The sequence below is a fragment of the Poecilia mexicana genome, unplaced genomic scaffold, assembly GCF_051168715.1.
Source record: "Poecilia mexicana isolate PSO_F unplaced genomic scaffold, ASM5116871v1 scaffold_10, whole genome shotgun sequence".
NCBI classification, from domain to species: domain Eukaryota; kingdom Metazoa; phylum Chordata; class Actinopteri; order Cyprinodontiformes; family Poeciliidae; genus Poecilia; species Poecilia mexicana.
This window is the reverse complement of record NW_028263379.1, coordinates 11962132-11982481: the sequence shown is the minus strand read 5'-3', so window position 1 is coordinate 11982481 and position 20350 is coordinate 11962132. Positions and strand designations below refer to the sequence as shown.

Genomic DNA, 20350 nt, shown 5'->3' with positions numbered 1-20350 from the left:
GAAACTAATATTTACAATAGGTAATATTAAATGTTATATATGACAGACTTAAATACTTGCAGGAACAATACATAGAGTTTAATGTATCTTCTTGATCTTAAAAAGGTTTAGCAGATAGAAAATATCATTAAAACAATAAAGCTTGTGTACAAAGAGGAAGTCTGACTTGAACATAATTGTTGTCTCACTGGTCAAGAATATGTAATCTTTACCAGGTTCTGAGATTATTTAAATATATCCGCGATCTGTGCTTTTACTTCAGTAAATTAAAGTAGTACTCCTCTTACTTGTGTATATTTTTTCGGTATTCTACCACTTACTTGAGTAACTTTTTTGGGGGGAAAACTTCCTCTTAAGTAAAATGTCTAGATAGTTTTGAGTAGGTTTTATGTCATGAACCAGATCATATCACACTTTGGATTTAAAACAACACTTTGTCGCCATCTACCGACATTAGCGAGAAATTGTCTATTTTTAATTACTTCTTGCTGTTTCAACTTCTTCATGTAATTCATTCTCAGTTTTGTTTTCTGTCCCAAAAGTAGACAAATAAAACTTCAATTGATAAAATATAACATTTTATATTTTGCAAAGCAAGCAAAACATGGGACCAGCTAATAGCAAATAACAAGCGGTTTGTCCGTCCTTCACAACAGTCCGACTGGAAACAAAAGCTTGATCAATGGCAGGTGCCCCATTGGCTGCATATAGCGTTTTACTAACTAATGAGACATTTAAAGTAAATCCAAAGTATTTATTTAGTTGCTCATAAATGGATGGTGTACCTTGTCTCCGTGTGTCTTGTTGTCAGGCACAGCCGTTCAGGTAAGGATCTGTTTACGGCGAAAGCCGTTAGCTTAGTAAGCTAGCAGGCAGCAGAAAGAAACTGGTAGAGCGTCAGAAGTTTATTGTGTTTTTAAATAACGTTTCTGTTTTATTATGCAGAATGTATCTCCAGTCCAGGGGGATGTTCGACCGGAGTTTTAGCTTGGTTAAACAACCAGACGGGACAGTCCTCCTTCCTATTTCACCATCCTGCCTCTCACAGCTGGATCTGCAGTCTCTCAGAAACACTTTGACTCCAGATGTTTGTGACTTCACCTGGAGTCAGGTAGCTACCGCCAACTTCAATCCCTCATTTAAATGTTAGGATTTCTGTTGTGTTTAGTATCAATGGCGATCAGATGGAATGCCGTTAACTGCAAAGTTTTAAAAACTTAAAATTAATATTTGCACACCTGCTACAAACTATTTCACTGATCATGTGGCTGCGAGCATAAAGCCTAACATAAAGCATTTATTAATTAAATAGAATGGGGCACCAAATATAACTTACTCTGTTTGAATAAAAGGAGCTGATTTGTTTTAAAGAAACCTTCTTTTGTTATGTCTGGTAATCAAGTATTTGGGTAGGTCCAAAGTTATTTTGATTTAAAAAAGTGATAGTTTCACTGACAGATTATTTCACTTGTAACATGGAGAAAATGTCTGATTAGTGAAATAATCTGCTAGTAGAACTAATACTTTTAATAAATATTAAGCAAATATTGACCTTAAAAAAAGCTTGTATTTCTTGCTGAAAGGTTCATTTTCAGAAACAAACAAATTACCATTACAGGAAAAGCATTTATTCAACGTCATCGGTGGCTATCCTAACTAACCTAGCGTTTACAACAGGCTATGCTTCTATAGCATAGCAAACAGGAAGAGGGAGGGGATGAGCAGCGCCACACGGAGGATGATTGACAGCTCTAAGCCCTGCCTACTGACTCTGATTGGTTGTTTCTAGTTAGCACTAGGAACACTAGGAGAAGGCAGAGGAGCTCAACTTTTTCACAGATTCTGTCTCATAAAACTGTCATGACATGGTGACAGTTTCAACAAAAATATAAAAACATATTTTTGTTTTATAAAAGTTACATCCTGGAGCTTTAAGGCGTTTAGAATCTCTCTTTTTCTCTCTCTAGTCTCCACAGTCAAAAAAGGAGAAGGGAAGGAAAGCTGGAAGTAAACTGGAGAGAACCATCCAGGAGTTGTTGGAGTCTCGGGGTGAAAGATGGATGGAGGAGATGAGGAGCGATCTTCCTCGGAGCTTCCAGAGGCATGGAGACCTCGTCCTGCTGGCCGACAGCTGCTTTACTCTGCCGATATGGAATAAAATAGGTACCACCTCATTCACTTTAGTACAAACTGTAGAAAATTTGTTCATTTCGAATGTCCATCTCCGGGTGACTCTGAACCCATCCAATCACTGAACGGACGCCTAGAACAGGTAAATGTGCCAAACCTTTCTCCAACTTAGCAGAAACAAAACTAAGTTATCTTTCTAGAGTCAACACACAGCTTCAGTTATTACAATTAGAAACTACTAATAAGGCCTGAAACCGGGGAGTAGTGATGAACTCTGGCCTGAACCTTCAGAGCCACATAAAGACAGTCAGAAAGTCAGCCTTCTATCATCTGAAGAACATCTCCAGGATTAAAGGACTAATGTCTCAGCGTGATCTAGAAAGCATTCAGCTTCTATGCCCCACAATTCTGGAACAAACTTCCAGAAAACTGCAACACAGCTGAAACACTGAGTTCCTTTAAATCCAGACTAAAACCCAGCTGTTTAGAGTTGCTTTTGATTATAATCAATGAAACATTAATCAAAATTTTGATGTGTAACGATGACAAAATATGTTTGTCCAATTCTTTTCTTCTATTCTTTTGAACTCCCTTGCTGCTGAAATGTGTCACACAAATAAACGTTATTGATTGATTGGTTTCTCTAGGCGATCAGTTATGGAGTGCAGTGACCAAAGAGCTGAGGGCGAAGCGGCTTGCAAAGATGAGTCGAATATCCAGGGATGGGTTCAGGTCTCCTGTGGTGACGATGCTGCTGGGCGACAACAGCTGGGTCAAGCATGTGGACAATGGCATCAGGTGCGCGCATATATATATATATATATATATATATATATATATATATATATATATATATATATATATATATATATATATATAGACATGCTCTTAATGAATAATGTGTTTTTGTTTCAGTTATGAGTTTGATGTTACCAGATGCATGTTCTCAGCCGGGAACATCACAGAGAAGCTCCGTGTGGCCGGATTTGACTGCAGAGGAGAGACTGTGGTCGACTTATATGCAGGTAAGAAAAGATCAATGTGTTGTTCAGGGCTGGGAGATTAATAAATTTTATCAATCAGTCAAAGTTTTGGTTCTTTAAGATTAAGCCTGTTGCAATAAACAATAAATCAATTAATCGCATGATAAATTAGAACAAGTTCAATAATTTGCATTTACATCATTTATTGTTTTTCTCTTTTCTCTCTTTCTACACAAAAGTGGATGATAAAAGTCTTCAACTAGCGCTTTATTTGAAGGACAATGTAGTTTACAGAAACTTCATAATTAATTTTGTTTTGTTCCAGTTCCAGTGTTAAATGTTCATTAAAATATCAATGTTATTACTTGAAAATGGTCTCAAAACAATATTTTTATTTATTGCAGTAACTTCTTGGACATTATATTGTCCCTAAAACTTGACATGCTTATTGAAGATTTAATTTTTGGAAAATTAGGATTTTTTTTTCTCCTTTGGTTTCTATAGTTCAGAGTGATGTCAACATTAAGAATAAATGTAATTATTCTGGCATTCTGTTGTGTAATCGTCCCATTTTTGCCTCCTGTCAGGTATTGGCTACTTCACTCTGCCATATTTGGTTCATGCGAGGGCCAGCCATGTTCACGCCTGTGAGTGGAACCCGGACGCTGTCGCTGCTTTACAGAAAAACCTGGAAGTGAACGGGGTGTCAGAGCGCTGCACCATCCACCCAGGAGACAACCGTCAAGTAAAGAGTCTTCATTTGGCTGGTCTTATTTTTAAAAATGTGTCCAACATAGCTGAATCAAATGACCGAATTCCCTCATCAGCCATTCATTTGATTCAGCTGAGTTGGAGAAAAAGAAGCATATAAGGAGGGGCAACCGCTACAGCTCAGCTCAGTACCACCCCCTAGTGGTACTACTGGGAAACACAATGTGACTGAGTCGGAACAATTAACTTTTTTTTTTAACATTGATATATAATCTAACATAATATAATATAATGATTAATATACATTTATGGTTTTTTTCCCCAATTTAGATAATTTTCAAATTATAATTTTTTTAAATTACAGAGTCAAGACTTAATAAAATGTATTTATTCATTCATTTATTGGTATGATTTTTAAAATATTTTTTATTTGTAGAATAAATTATTTTAAATTTAAGTAGTTGTTTGGCATCCCATATACAAAGTATATATATAATATACGGTGGATTGCACCGTATATTATTTTTAATGAAAAATTTATTTTAATAAGAATTTTGATTTATTGTTGTCTCAATAAAAAATAATAAATGATAGTATTATCAGAAATATTAATTTTTCAGCAGGATGTAGGGGTTTGTTTTAAGTTAATAACTGAAAAAATACCAGTTCATTTATAACATGGGAAAAATGTCTTATTATAATCAGTGTAACTAGCACTTTTCCATCAATATTAAGGAATTATTATTATTATTACTTAAAACAAACTGCTATTTCTTGTTAAAATGTTACTTGTAAGTTAGTTTTGTCTTATTTCAAGTGTACTAAAATATTTGCCCTGGAAAATACAAAAATACTGAGTAAGATTTTATGTTTTTGCCTTTGTTTTCTTTTCTTCCCAGGTTCAGCTGTGTAATATCGCCGACCGGGTGAACCTGGGTCTCATCCCGACCTCTGAGGACGGCTGGCCCATAGCGTGTCGGCTGCTGAAGAAGACGACTGGCGGCGTTTTGCACATTCATCAGAACGTCACCTCTCCTTTACCGAACGCTGCTGCTGGCGACGCCGCTCCTCAAAATCTTTCTGCAAAGAACGCTGACAGAGAGGTGTGGCGGGCCTGGGCCAGTGACACCGCAGACCGAATAACTTCTCTGTTCAAGGACCTCACTGGTGCATCATGGGTAATAAATATCCAGCACATAGAACATGTGAAGTCTTATGCGCCTCATGTGCACCATGTTGTGCTGGACTTGGACTGCAGACCGAACTGAATTAACACTGAAACAATATTCCTGCTGCTTTTATTCCCAGGAATAAATAAAAGAAAGAAAGATAATATTGTTGTTTTGAGACCATTTTCAAGTAAAAATGCAATAACACACTATCAAAGATCAATAAACTTTAAATCCGAATGAATATTTAACACTGGAATTGGAAGATATTTTAAATTTCCAAAATAAACAAACAACAGAAACAACAAATTAAATTAATTATGAAGTTTCTGTAAACAAAATTGTCCTTTAAAAAAGAGGCCAGTTGAGACAAAAACACGAGACTGAAGATTTTAACATCCAGTTTTTGGTAGAAAGAAAAGAGAAAAACAATAAATTATGAAAATGTAAATAATTGACGTTGCTTTAATTTATCATCTGATTAATTGATTTATTGCTCATTGCAATAGGCCTGTGTTTTTGAAGTGTAAGCACAGAAACAAAAGGAACAAAACACAAAACAGCCAAGACCAGATATCTCTACATTTTATAGCAATTAAAGCCAGTATGAGTTTATGAAAAAATATATTATAAAATAATTTTGAAATCACGAATTGGCCATAAAATACTTAGAAACTTTTTTCTCTGCAGGGTTATACTAAATAATTAAGCGTTTGATCATATAGTCAAAATAACTTCAAATCCTATCACTTGAAATAGTTTTCTAGCCTACCGTGAAAATAAATGTATATATTTGATGGAAAACAGACACTTTTTCCCTTCATACATGCTTGTCTTTTCTGATTTTATTGATTAATAAGAAACTAACCAGTAACAAACATCATACAAATGATAAATTCAGTGAGATTTTCATTGGTTTAAACCCTGAAAACTTTCATAGAGCAGATGGATTTAGCACAAAGTCTGCATCAGATTTTCTGAAAAGAGCTCTCCTCAAAAAGTGTCAAACTTTAATCAGAACTAGAAGTGAATCTGCTAAAAAAAAAAACATTGAATTATTTGACAAATTTCTCATTCATGAATATTTAAATTAGTTTAAGGTATCACTGTGAACTAAAGGAAGTGAAAGGAGAATCAGTCCTCCGTATAGACAATTCCCTGCATGTTTTTATTAGCGTGGATGTAATGTGAATCACATGCTGAGACCCTCACAATAATCCTATCTGAGCTCGGTTGAGTAGATGAGGGAAGATTTGCTCCCAAAAAAGGGATTTTTCTTCTCGATGATCTGCAAAAGCAAAAAGTCAAAGTTGTTTTAAAGAAAAAAATGAAGCTTTGTTGGTAGCAACATTCTGAACATATCAATATTAATTATTTCTGGTTACAAAATAGTTTATACTGATCAATATTGCTGCAAAACTGTGACTCCTTTCCTCTCTTTACTTCAAATTGGGACTGACTTTCCTAGAATGCTTATTTTATTTTTAACATTTTTATTTTTATTTTAAATGTAATGTATAACTCATTTTTAAAAAATGTGCCAACAGACACTGGTTAGATTTGAAAATTTTACAGATTTCTTGAAATTGAGCTGTTGTCTTACAGCAACAGTCTTCAGTCAGAGGCCTCTTCAGGGTCACTGCAAGACTGACTGCTACTGAAAGCTCTTCCTGCACACAGCAGACTCTCTGAAGATACTTGGATACAAATTTGGGGAAAAATAAAGTATCTTTGAATTACTTTATCTTTATTAAAATTATTTTGATTACATAAAACTTTAACAAAAAGATGAAAAAAGGAAAAACGTTAAATGAACATTAAATTATTTCCATTCTTTCAGGAGCTTTGAACGTTTTGTGGGATCTAAGGGAAAACGGAGCTCTTCCCGTTCCAACTTATTAGCCAAAAGGAAGAAAAAGAGCTGAGATATGAGGAAAAAACGGTTAATGAGCCGATTTTTCCACATTCAGCGTTTCATTCTGTGGTAAACGGAGCAAAAGAAACGCACCTGTCATGGAAAGGCGCTCCGACCCGAGTGCTGCCAACTTTCCTTTATCTTCCGGGCAGTGGTTCGGATCCCGCAGGGCAGGAAGAAGACGAAAACACCAGGCATTGGAGCAGGGAGGAATATTAATCAGTCTAGAGGTGCGGTTTGGACCGTGGCGGTGAAACAGGCTGAGTGAAGTTGCCTCTGCCGGATCGTCTCATGGTTTCTGTGTTTTTACAGCTCTTCATCGTTTTTTCTATTATTTCCTGTCGTTGTCTCTCACAGTAACCCGAGTCAACGCCGACAGCGGACTGGTGTCGACTTTTACCAACAGGTGTGTGCAGTTCTCACTAACTAGATACTTTTAGACACTTTCATGTAACTGTGTTTCTATGCGACTCAGACCAGTCTGTAGTCGTCGTTTATGTGGATAGTTAGTGTAACTTGCGCTGCAGTTTGAGGCTCTTAACGTAACTTACGTCAACGTCCGACCGTTGGTTCGGTTAACGGCTAACGGTGGGCTTCATTAAACGGGCTTTAATCGCCAGATTTCATACATGTTTAACCTAAACTGGCGAGTTTTAAAGACCGTCTGAGCGTTGTAGTCATTTGCGAGTTTAAATCTGTTCTTATTTGCATTATCTACTTGCCAATAGTTTTATTAGACTTGCATATACATCGTGGTGAACCTTGATAAACTTTATTAGCAGCAGTTCTCCTTGTCTTTTGTTACAATCACCAGTTCCTGGTAGAGTTTTTATCACACAGAAGTTGCCCTACAGGTGCTGTTTAACTGTTGGCATTCAAACTATGAGGAAAAAGTTGCCTGGTTATTCCAGTAATGTTTCATTTTGCTTTAAGGTAACCTAGAATTTAAATGAAGCTCTTATTTGAGATGGGAATGTGGCATACTATAAAACTGGTGTTGAGTTTGAACAAATGATCCGCCCTGCTCTCTGTATCTTTACAGGGTGGGAACCCTCCATGATGGCCAAGTTCATGTTGTTTCAGCCTTCATTAATCAAAACATTTAACCCCAGCAGAGGATGTCTGTGGGATATTTAAATCCTGCTTCTTTTTAAGCATTTGTTTTGTTTTTTTTAGGTGGGGAACTGCATGTCATGATCCTTTTTCAGAATTTCTGACTAAAGTGCTGTGGGAAAATATGTCTACATCAAGATTTACTCACATACCTTTTTTTATTATTTGAAATGCAGTTTAATCTTCATGGCATGGCATGAAGCATTCGGTCCATTTGGTTTTTCTGGGTTTTACAAATGAGCCACATCCTGCTGAGTTGAGCTGTCGAGCACTGCAGAAACTTTCTACTGGTATCTTGACTGCAGGCTCCTTGTGTCGATGTGCCATCCATTAAGTCGACCCAGTTCTTCTGACCTGACAGATCTTAAAGACATGATGCTAGAGGCTCCTGACTTGATCAACCTGGGCTTCCTGTCCGATTCGGAACGGGAGCTTATCCTGGAAGTGCTGCGTCGGGATGAGGAGCTGAGGACGGTGGAAGACAAACGAGTACGGTGAGAAGAGACCAGAGAGTACCAAAACATGTTACGTTTACATGGCCAGGAGATTTAAATGTTGGGGTTCCCTTAATTTTATGCTCCTCTTATGACACAGTAAGTTATGTTTTAAAGATTGCCATGAAAATATTTTACATCAGTGTATTTGCAAGCACTATGATTAACTTCTGTCTTTAGCTGGGTTAGCTTACCGTTTTCAAATCCGTAAATAGTAGTTTTAGCTTTTAAAAGTCCGAAAAAAGATGGAAATGTTTATCTTTTTCCATCCCATCTATGCAAAGTAGGTTGTGTTGCAATATGTATGCAAATTGGTAGGGTTACAAAAATAAATACTTTCACTAGGGAGGAAACGATAACATTAAATTCTGACAGGATTTTAACGCCAGAAAGTTGAAACATTTTAAGAAACTAAATTAAGTGCAATTGTCTTATTTGACACATTTTGTGAAAGGAAAATGATTCCTTCCCTTCCACTCTTCTCATTATTTTTCCATCCATTTTGCAATCATCCTTTTATTTCTCCATTCATTTTTCCATCCGTCTATCTATTAGTTCACCAATTTTAATCACTTAATGGCTACATTTTGGTTGTCTTTATTCAGTAATAACATTCACACTGAAGAGTGCTGGCTTCATTGCAGACTGGTAGCATTTAGGATGGTGCTTAATGCTACATGAGCTTTTAGGTAGCAAAAGAAGATCCATCAAATTTGTGTGCTCTCTTTTGCTGGTGCACCTTTTCCTTCCACTCAACTTTCTTTCAATATTCCTGGATGCATAGCTCTGTGAGCAACAGGCTTCTTTAGCAGTGACTGTTTACGGCTGCGTCTTCTGGAGCGTTAATGCTGCAATGTCTGGTCAGTAGTTTTTACCTGTGAAGACAGTGTCTAAGCTTTGCAGGTGTTTTTATTTACTGTATTTCATGGTTCATGTCCATTGGTATGAATTAACATTTAACACATCAGTGAAAACATGAGTCACAAAGAGGAAAAAGCATGGACCATAAGAACCAGAACCAGCCAAACTATGAAAAAAAGTGCTACTTATATTCTGGAAAATATGGAAATTATTGGTGTGAAACTGAGTTTTCTTTATTTAACTTTAAATTTAGACACAGAATTTTGGATTTTTATTATGTGTAAACCACAATGATCACATTAAAAGGCTTGGAATATTTTAGTGTATAATGAGTTTTGCTTTCTGATGTTGACCAGAAATATTAAACTTTTTCATGCACAACATTCACATTTTTTCAGATGCACTTGTATTCTTTGTACTGTTTTGTTTTTTATTCTTAACTTTTCCAGTTGCATTTTCTTTATTGAAAGCACATGTACAGTATTCCTGAGCTCCCTGCCTGCATTAATGCTCAGTTGAAGTGGTGGTTGTTGGTTATTTATCTCAGGAAGCTGAAGTCGGAGTTGCTGGAGGTCAAACGGAAAGGGGCCAAGCGCGGCGGTGAAAGTTACAGCGAGCGGAGCTGTGGCCGATGCCAGGAGCCTCTGAGTCGTCTGTCGGTTTTCTCCAACCAGTGTAAAATATGCAATCACTACGTGTGCCGAAGCTGCCAAGCAGTCCTGCCCAATGGATCCTGGCTGTGCAGCGTGTGTATCAAAGAAACGTAAGACCGGTTTGGTTCCCTCATCCTTGCATATCTGCCGTCGTTGATTTTGCTGCATTTGTTCAAAACGACTTAAAATTTTAAAGACTTGAGTGACTTTGTAAGTTGTTTTTTTTAATTATTATTATTTGTTGCGTTTTGAATGAAAATGCCTCCATCCTTTCTGCCATTGATTTAAATCCGTGGTGTCCAACCAAAATCCCCAATCTGAAAATATTCAGGGTCCAAAATCTTTTCTCTTTTTTTTCCTAGATTACAAATGCCAAAATATTATTGTGTACTTTTTCTGTTTTACCTGCACAATATTAAGGCAAACGTAAAATATTAAGTTTGCAGTTATTTTATTTTTTGGACTTATTTTCCATTTTAAAATGTTTTTAGTTTATTGCCACCAATGAAAGTAAGATTTTTATTTTACAGTCTTTACTGTATTTGGCTAAATGTAAAGACGTGCCAAAGTCTGTTTTTGAGTAAAAACATCCTCAATGTTTGTGGCTTGATTAATCGCATAATAATAAATAATAAAAGCTAACTCAAGGAAAATTCTTTGCGTTATAATTAACATTTTCTGTTTAAGATGATATAAACTTGCCATGGAAAAAATGACAGTGTTGCAGTCGGGGGCCATATAATATTAATCCAACAGGGCCACAAACGGACTGAGCAGCAGCTCATTGGAGAGGGGCTGAGTTTCTATTACTGTAGCACTGCTGGCAGAAGAAATCAGGCATCAGTGCCACTGATCTTTTTTATTATTATTATTATTCAGAAGTTGTGTCACCAGCCCCTGCTGCCATATATCCAAATAAATATTCATGCCTAGTGTGTATAAAGTCCTGTTTCCACACTCCTCTGCATGTGTTTGTAATAAATTTCAGGGACGTAAAGAAGAGGACAGGCGATTGGTTCTACGACCAAAGAGTTAATCGTTTCTCTATGAATCCTGGGCATGACCTCGTGAGGGTCTCCCTGAAAAAGAGACCACCAGGTTAGTTAAGACAGGAACCAGACATGAGCTTCAGTGGTTCTGATTCTAACAGTTTGTTTTATTCTTATAGCGAGGAAACGTGAAACAGCAGGAGAAAAACTCTTGAGAACTGCAGTTCTTCCCAAACCAGTGCCTCTGCTCAGACAGAAAAATCCGCCCGTTGACACAGAGTGAGTCTTCTTCATTCTTATGGTTTTCTGAAGGATTAGTGTGAGCTTTCTCACAACGCACAGGAAGGAATATTTCACAACTATTTGTTACATTTTCATTGACAGTCAGTCAAGTGAGCATTCAGGATCTATTGCTTCAAGGGAATCTCTTGAACCAAAGGATAATGTTTCTGCAAAGCCTCCCTGCAGTGACACAGAGTCTGCAGAAAACGTCAGTATCCTTAGCGCTAAAACCAAGACTGAATCCGGCCGGGCAACTCCTGAGCAACCGAGGTAAATTCACAGTTTAACACCGTTTAGACTCGCCTTTAAATAAAAAGTGAAGTGGAAACTGAAACCGTAACTCGTATTATTTACATGTACTTTATACTGTTTCCCTGAAATTCTCTTTATTTGACAAAATTCAAAGATTTAGCAAATAATTCAAGCATCTGTGACCATTTTACCAGTGATGTATGGAAATAGAGATGAATAACTAGAGGTGCACCGGTTTATCAGGCAGCCGATCTCCTTAATTTTGGGAGATCAGAGATCGGCCGATATTTACATGTGTAGCTGATCTTATCTGCCTCGGCGAAGGTTTAAAAATGAACCACCATCCTCTTCTGCTCTCCCATGAGAGGTTTGACTGACAGACCAGCCCATCATGTCTGCCCATTCATTTAACATGGTCACCTCACTGTAGGCACCAACTTTATTGTTATATTTAATTAAATTTCAGACAAAAATAAATCAGGTCAGTCTTTTTCAAGATCAGTAATTGGTGATCAGCCAGAAAACTGCAACCGGTGCTAAAAACAGCTTTTTTTTAAATGAGTGAATGGGAGTTGAATTATAAGAACAACTCCAATTTGAACTACAGAACATTTCCAAAATCTCACCTGAAGTAAGGTTTAATTTCTGGAATGTCTTGGTAAGTTTTAAGTTCAGCGATGTTAATTATTTTTCAAACTAGAAGCGGAGCTCATAAATCTCAGGTGGTCAGATATTTATTTCTCTTGTTTTGTGTGTTTTGAGCAGCAGAATAAAGCTGCACATTTCCGAAGCCTTTCTTTCAGTAGATGTGTTTTCCTGCAGAGCTCGCAGCTCCGTCCCCTCCAGCCCAGCAGCCTCCAGTCCGATGGCGCCGGGCAGAACGGACGTTGTCAGAACTGAAAGCGGCAGCTCAAACACCAGCCCTGTAAGGACTTTTACTTCAGTCTTAAGTGATTGTGTTTTTATGCATGTGTGTATATTTTTTCATAATGCTTTACATTTTTGTCCTGGAGGCTCCGGATGTGAAATCCCGCAACGCGAACTTCGACCTGGAAGTTGAACGACTCTTCAAGAAAAGCGTCAAAATAGACCCAAAACCCAAAGGTTGTTAATCCCATTTAGAAAAACTGTTATTTTATTATATCTACCTAACTTCTGTTTTTATTCTGTTAGAGTGTTTATCAACACTTGACTTGCGTGATGGTGGTGAGAAACCAGAGGCTTTGATGGGCAAGCGAAGCCGCTCAGTTCCAGGCTTGGACATACAGGTAAGTGGTGAATATTATCGTTTATTTATAGAATCATTATTGTATCATTTCTTTCTGGTTCTGATCAGGAATCTCTGTCTGTGATCCAGTCTTTTAAAATGCCTTTACTGGGACAGTGGAGTACTTGACTGGGTTTGGATGTTTCCACTTTTTGCTCATGGTTCATTATTGCATGTACTGACCAGGCCTGGCATGGTAACAAATTTTACTGGATGATAAATTGTCCCAGAAGTTATTGTGATAAATGATAATATTGTTATTTTGAGACCATTGCAAGTAATGTAAGGGTAATGGCAAAATAATGGAAAAACAAATTTTCTCAAAGATCAATAAACTTAAAGTCTGATGAACATTTAAAACTGGAACTGGAAGACATTTTAAATATCCAAAATAAATAAACAAAACAGAAACGAATAAAATTAATTATGAAGTCTCTGTAAGCAAAAATTATCCTTTAAAAAACAAAAAGCTAGCTGAGACCAAAACTGAAGAGTTTTATCATCCAGTTTTTGGTAGAAACGGAGTAAAGAGAAAAACAACAAATCATGCAAATGGAAATTGAGTTTGTTTTAATTTATCACAATTGATTTATTGTGACAGGCTCAGTACTGAAAATGTAATCTTGTCTATGATGGATTTTCCATAACGGTGAAACATACGTGACCAGAAAAATTCAAACTTTACCCGATTGAACCTGGATCACTGAAGCTGCTGTTGACATTATGATGAACTCGGCTTTATAGTGTGACTGTTGTGTTTATTTAAATGTTTTTATGACCACACAGGAGGATGAGGAGGAGGAGGAAGATATTGACCGTTTGGTCAGCTTTCATAAAATGTCGATGGCCAGAAGTAGCTCCAGTCTGCAGAGTTCAAAGGTATCAATGCTCTGACATTTCTTACAGCAGGCGCAGCTGATGTCAGCTAATCTACATGAGCATCTTTAACCTCAGGATTTCCTGCCTCCAGTTCGGAAATCCTGAGCTCATCTAGGACGCCAGCTTACTCAGTTTTGATACGAATTATCTTAAAGAAAATGCCAAATTTTTGCATGTTTAAACAGAATTTGGATAATAAGAAAACACTATTAGTCCTTTAGGAAATGTCTGAGCATCTAAAAATTAGGTCATCTAAAAATCAATGTTTGCTTTAAAATGCAGACATTATTACCGACTCTTAACGTCTGTTTGTGCAGAGCATGACGAGTATTTACAGTGAATCCGGAGACTTTGACAGCGTGGAGGTGAGCGGCGACGTCGTCTTCTCTCTGAAGTACGATGAACACACACAGAGCCTCCATGTGTTCATCAAGCAGTGCAACGGTCTGGCCTGCGCCGACGCATCGCGCCTGGTTTCCAACCCGTGAGTGTTAAACTTCCAGCTGTACGACACAAAAACAGTGACGAATAAAATCCTGGACTTGTTGAGCAGCTGGACTGATGGTCTCTGTGCGTTTTTGATGTGCAAACACGCCTCAGCGACGTTTCCACAGCTTTGATCAGTTTAGATAAGGGGCTGTTCTGTTTACACAGGCTCGATTCTTGCATCCCTCTGGTGATTAGCTGAGCTTCACAGGAAATTGTATGTTAACATTCACCTCAGCATTTAGTCAGGAAATGCTGCAGAAAACCAGCAGTTGTTCCTTGGAAAAACCTAAACTTTCATCCTTTTTTGTTTTTTTTCCTTCTTTGTTTTGTGTTTCAGTTATGTGAAATGTTACCTGCTGCCAGACAAATCACATCAAAGCAAGAGAAAAACCAGCATCAAGAAAAACACCATCAACCCCGTCTACAATGAAACTATAAAGGTGAACTTTGCATTTTGGCTTAAAGAAAACTTCAGAGTTGGTTTTCTTGCACTGCTCCAAGTATTGACCGCACCCACTCTGACCCTGGGATCTGTGTTGACTTTGCAGACAAGTACAGCTATTGTCAAATATTGATTTTTGGTCCTGCTTTCAGTGGAGGCAGCTGAAACACAAACAGAGCAGCTTACATGGAAATTAGTTGAAATATTTGATAGGAATAGTTGTTTAATATGCAGTCATTTTGAATTTTAGGTACAAGATGAGAAAATTTAAATTTGTTTTGTTTTTTGTTCATGATCTTTATCATTACGTCTCCACCAGACGAGCCTTTACAGGGTGTCCACTCTTCCTTAAAAAGTCTTAAATTTGTGTATAAAATGTTAAGGCCTTAAAATGTCTTAGATTAATTTTATAAATGTAAGTTGGCCTTAGATTCATCAGTCTTGTATGTATATTATTATTTTCTCTCAGACTTTTTTTTATACATTTTTTGTGTTCCACTGTTTTTAACTAAACTGTTGTGATCCCCATTTCAAAAGTTTGTATTGCCTGTTGGCTGGACGATGTTCATCTTTCCCATTAGCTCTTGCTAACTGGTACATTGCTGTTTGAAGAAGCAGGGCACCGTTCCACTTTAATCTACTTATTTTTATACATCTGTCAAGTTTCCTGTTTGGCAAGAAAGCTGACTTGCCTCACTGTATCCAAATCTACCTAATGGTATAAATAAAGTTGATTTAAAATATGATTTTTCTTTTTGTACATTTCTGTCTTGCTACAGATATTAAATTTCACTGTTAATGGACTTAAATGTCTTGAATTTGAATGTATGACACCTTCAGAAACTCTCCTTTAATTATCTGATTTTTGCTGTCCAGTACTCCATCGTCCGTTCTCAGCTGGTCAACCGCTGCCTGATGATATCGGTGTGGCATCACGGTCGCCTCAGCCGTAATGCCTTCCTGGGAGAGGTGCAGGTCGCTCTGGACTGCAGAGACCTGGAGTCAGGACGCAAGGAACAAATGGCTCTCATGGCAAAGGTAGACTAAAGAGACGATTCTGTCCTGAAACGAGGTTTTCTGGTGGATGATGGGTGTTTTCTGTGTAGTTTATATTCTACCTGTTACCAGAACATCTGAGGGGAAAACAAAGCTTACAGAAAATGTGTGTAGGTACTAATATCTCACAGATCCTGGAGTTTGGAAACCAGATTCTTCCTTTGTTTTCTAAGGTTGGTCTAAAGCTGACCTGCTGGCCACGAGCCTTTATTTGGACTTCCTACACAGTCTGGAAAGTTACAGAATTTGATCTAAAAGCTTTTATAGATGAGCACCAATCAGGAAAAAGAGTTGTATTTTTCCTCCTTGGTAGAAATATTTTTACCAGTAGTTTTGGTCTAGTTTCTGAAGTGTCCTTCCACACAAGTAACTTTTCAACAAGATACCAGAGCTTGTTTTTAATTAGTAATTTCTTAATTTTGAGAAATGAGAGAGTACTAGTTCCACTGGCAAATTGTTTCACTTATAACTAGTACTTTTTAAGGAATTATTGACTTGAAACAAGCTGTTTAGCTAAAAGTTGTTTGTAAGTTTTATCTTATTTAAAATGTACTAAGACATTTGCACTAGAATTAAACAAAAATATCTAGTTAGATTTTCTGTTTTTGCAGTGTATCTCGTCTAAATGTTGTATCCCTCCACCAGCCTTCAGTCAGTTCATCCTTCCATCCAACCTTTTTTGGTTTATTCACCATCCCATTAGTCCTTCTGTCTGATCATTTCGACATGTTTACATCTATAGAAATAATTGCCATGAACTTTTTGTCAAGGTTTTTACTTAAGAAATGGGAAGGAACTCTAGAAATCTGAGTTTGGAAAAGTCTAGAATATTCTTAAATGTGTGAAAACCTGGTATAGTTATTAATCTGTTAAATATCACTAAGTTGTTTCCCTTTTTACCTGAGGTTGTAAGTATTATAATTTATGCAGGCACTAACTTTTTTAGTAAGAGGCATCATCAGAAGAGATTTCATATTACTGACGATTTAGTAACCAGTAGTTTTTTCTTAAATGCCTCTGAAATAAGATTTTCCTGCCATTAGTCCAAAACTGCCTGCAGCCATAATCTGTCTTGGAAAATATTTAAAATTACAGGCCACTTTTAAAGACATTTATACTGGAGCGCATTGAAGGTTTCTTTGTGGTAAATTTTACCTCAGATAGTTATGAGTGTCTAAAAGTTTGAGGTTTAAACTTAATTTCTCAGTAAATGCAGCACCTTCAGTCTGTCTGTGCTGCTCGTTCGTCACTGATGTGGCAGAAACATTGATTAGCAGCAGCAGCTGAATAATGGAGCCAGCAGAGAAATGTGATGTTTTTAAAACAGGAGACAGTCCAGTTGCTCTTCCTCCCTACTTTTAGTCAGAGACCAGCAATACCTGCAATCAAGCTCAAGTTGAACTTTTTATTTTTAACTAAATCCCAAATAATTTCTCACTTCTCATCCAACCCTTTTTATTCCTTGGACCACAGTCTGCTTTGGAAATAAATCTTTTAATTATAATGTAATATAATAAAAACAAATCTAATCTTTTATAGGTGTTTTAAATGGCTGGATTTCTCTTTTTCTTACTGAGATCTTCATTTGTCCAGTTGAGAAACTGCTTTGTGACGTCGCCAAGAGAAACGGACGAATATTTCACATATATTTAACTGTTACAACACATCAGCTAAAGCCATGTTCATGAAATCATTAATATGTTTTAGTGTGAGTATATTTCTGCTTTAACGTAGTAACTGTACCAGCTGAGCCACCCAGTCCTGATGAACCTTGTTTTGTTTTTTGGTCATATTCATGTTTTGGTTCCTAAATGTTTCCTTTAACAGACGGGGTCGGCTGTGCCAGCTTCACCGTTTGCTCAGTACAAAGGAGAGCTGGTGATCTCACTGAAATATGTCACGCCCAAAAAGACGACCGCAGCGAAGGTCAAAGGTAACGTCTCAGACACCAGCTTTCTGCCATGCACTTTAAAACTCTTCCTATCAGTTTTTGTTTCTTATTTTCAGGTAAAAAAGCGCCGCCTGTGGAAAGTGGAGAGCTGCATGTCTTGATTAAAGAAGCGAAGAACCTGATGGCAATGAAAGCCGGAGGGACATCTGACAGCTTTGTGAAAGGGTGCGTCACACGCCTCAGGAAGGGAACTGACATCGATTCATTATTGATCCCACTTATCGATTCTCATTGAGCTGGGAAATAAACTCTTTAATTCAAAATATGCACCATGATGTATTCGATTAAAGCAAAATGAAAACTTACTTAAAGAATAAGAATCCCTCTGTCAAACATTTTAACATAACATGCAACTTTCTGCACATCAACAGTTTTTGTGCTTTTAATATAACGAACGAGCCTCATGTGAAAATACATTCTAATTTATTGAATGTGACTGAATGTTGGAGATTATTCATTCAGTGTGGCGCCAACATGAACACAGTAATGTGGAGGAGTTTAACGTTACCTGGGACTTTTACAGCAGAAGACGCTGTGCTCAGAGAGTCACCGCTGTTGCTAAGCAACGTATCAAACACTTTCCATTCGTACGGCTCCATCTGTGTGGTGAACTGTTTGAGGATGATGGAGGCATTTACTCCTTTCATTGCGATTAAAGTTCTGACCATGTTCCAACCAGCCATAGTTTTGTCTTTTTTTGAGAAATATAAAGATATTTTGACGCCATCTTGGATATTTTCTAATTTAAAATACGAAGCATGTGCAAAACGTCATCAAGCAAATGCGTTACAGGAACCAATAAGTAGATTCGTTAAGCAGGCGCCTTAATGGATCCAAGAAACTGAACTACTGTGAACGGATTCCCATCCTTATAGTCGCTTTAACGACATTTACTGAAACATTTCTTAATTTACTGGGTTTGTATTTGTGGCTCTCCAGGTACTTGTTCCCGTCTAAGGCGAAGAGCACAAAGAGAAAGACCGACATCGTGAAGAAGAACCTGAACCCCCAGTATAACAGCACGTTTGTGTACAAAGAGCTGAGTCTGGAGCAGCTGAGAGAGATGTGCCTGGAGCTGACGGTGTGGGACCGAGAGGCCATGCTGAGCAACGAGTTCCTGGGGGGAGTCCGCCTCAGCTCAGGAAAACGTAAAAAACTGATGTTTCTGTTTTCAGCTCGACAAGAAAATCTAAAAATACCAACCAGAACTAATCAGATTAAGTGTTGTCAGGGTGTAAAACTGGAATGGTAGCAAATCCTGATTCATACTAATAGATGAACAGCATTTTAAAGGGGCAGTATTATGCAAAATTTACTTTATTTTAGCTTTAAATTATGTTATTTCCTCATCAAAAACATACATGGAGTGTTTCCTTGATTCTCTCATGCTTGAGAAATCCTTTAATCTCCATGGCAACCATTCAGCTGTGCAAAACGCCTGGGTGGACTTGGCACCGCCCTCAAGGCGCAGCTCCACCTCCGAGCCACAGTTTTCAATCTTCTGATCTTTCCCCAAATCCTTCAGACTAGCCAGCAGCATTTGGCAAACACCTGGTGGAGCTGCACTTCTGCTGAGCTCATTTTACGAACTACTTCTCAGTTCAACACTGGTAAAAATGCAATAGAGGAGAAATGTTGTGAAGAGACAGAGGCTCAATTGTTACATGTGTTAAATTGCAAAGTAAACCTTATGAAAATCCTGTTTATTCCAAATGACTTAAAATTACAACTGAAGGTAGCGTAGTTACTTGATGGTGCAATAAAAACAGATAAAAATGTAATTTTAATATTTAAAGATGAACTCTTTATTTCCACATAATGGAAAGAACTTTGTATGTAGGTCTTAATTTTCCAGGTTGGTTTACTGTAAGATCATCACTACTTCTCTTTTTTTCTCTCTTGTGTGAACATAATATGAGTCAAAGGAATTTTCCATCATGGATCATAATGGATGCCGTGTAATCTTCACACTGCAGGCGCTGTAAAAATAGGAAAAGAGGAAGTGGAGCTGGAATCTGTGGGAGAGGAGATCAGCCTGTGGCAGAAGATGATGCAGTACCCCGACTCGTGGGCAGAGGGCACTCTTCCACTGCGATCCTCAATGGGAAAGACGAAGGGTAAATGAGGACAGAGCTGAAAATGATCTGATATGATAAGCTCTGGCCTCGGAGACAAATGGGAGTCTGGATTCATTGGAGAAACCAAACTTATCTGACCAGAAGCTCGGTGCTACAGTTTTACCGTCTGCTCACTCCTCCCTCTCTGCACGGGACTCAGCTTATTTCACCGACTCCTGATTGGTGTTACTATTGAAAATGCACCAAAGCATCACACTTAGTCACTTTTTCAAACTCTGAATGTATGTATTACTATTTAAAATCATGTAGGACACAGACGTTTCTTAATTTTTCACACTTGTCTTTATAATCGTTTACAGAAGAACACTATGAAGGAAAACCATTATAAACCGGTATTATGGAGGATTTCTGGGTTTGGATGAAAACCACCAATGTGCTTTATTCTTATTACTGTTGTTTTTATAGAACTTCAATTAAAGGCCTTATTTGAATAAATTAAATAACTATAAGTTTAAGATTTTCTTTTTGGAGTGTTATCAGTCACATCTGTTGACCCAATAAAAATTAAATCCATCGTGTTCTTGTCTCCACTTTTTTCTGTTTGCATCCAACTCGGCATGGAAACATTTAATTGAC

The 20350-nt window shown here is 37.4% G+C and overlaps 2 protein-coding genes and 1 long non-coding RNA gene across 3 annotated transcripts; 2 read left to right on the top strand and 1 right to left on the bottom strand.

Annotated features, from left to right (window-relative positions):
- Positions 1-651: 651 nt before the first annotated feature.
- Positions 652-5157, top strand: tyw2 (tRNA wybutosine-synthesizing protein 2). The gene is made up of 7 exons (XM_014982762.2): positions 652-825; positions 946-1111; positions 1968-2163; positions 2778-2928; positions 3046-3155; positions 3701-3858; positions 4724-5157. Exons 1-7 carry the CDS (start codon positions 773-775, stop codon positions 5090-5092), a joined length of 1203 nt encoding a protein of 400 aa, XP_014838248.2. The 5' UTR covers positions 652-772; the 3' UTR covers positions 5093-5157.
- LOC148156925 (uncharacterized) lies at positions 1548-7097 on the bottom strand. Its single transcript, XR_015764460.1, has 2 exons — positions 7002-7097; positions 1548-2141 (listed from the first exon to the last, which is right to left on the bottom strand). It is a non-coding gene; the product is annotated as an uncharacterized LOC148156925 (long non-coding RNA).
- Positions 7050-20292, top strand: sytl4 (synaptotagmin-like 4). The gene is given in 18 exon segments (XM_088009417.1): positions 7050-7138; positions 7266-7314; positions 8327-8515; positions 9924-10139; positions 11018-11127; positions 11198-11297; positions 11403-11570; positions 12375-12477; positions 12566-12656; positions 12726-12820; positions 13606-13698; positions 14016-14182; positions 14525-14627; positions 15506-15667; positions 17513-17680; positions 17683-17801; positions 18576-18784; positions 19613-20292. Coding segments are annotated over 16 exon segments (2229 nt in total). The 5' UTR covers positions 7050-7138; positions 7266-7314; positions 8327-8339; the 3' UTR covers positions 19762-20292.
- Positions 20293-20350: the final 58 nt, after the last annotated feature.

Coding starts and splice junctions, on each gene's coding strand:
- tyw2 (XM_014982762.2), top strand. CDS start 773: ATGGATGGTGTACCTTGTCTCCGTGTGTCTTGTTGTCAGGCACAGCCG. Junction 1,112..1,967: donor GTGACTTCACCTGGAGTCAG/GTAGCTACCGCC, acceptor TTCTCTCTCTAG/TCTCCACAGTCAAAAAAGGA. Junction 2,929..3,045: donor CATGTGGACAATGGCATCAG/GTGCGCGCATAT, acceptor TTTTTGTTTCAG/TTATGAGTTTGATGTTACCA.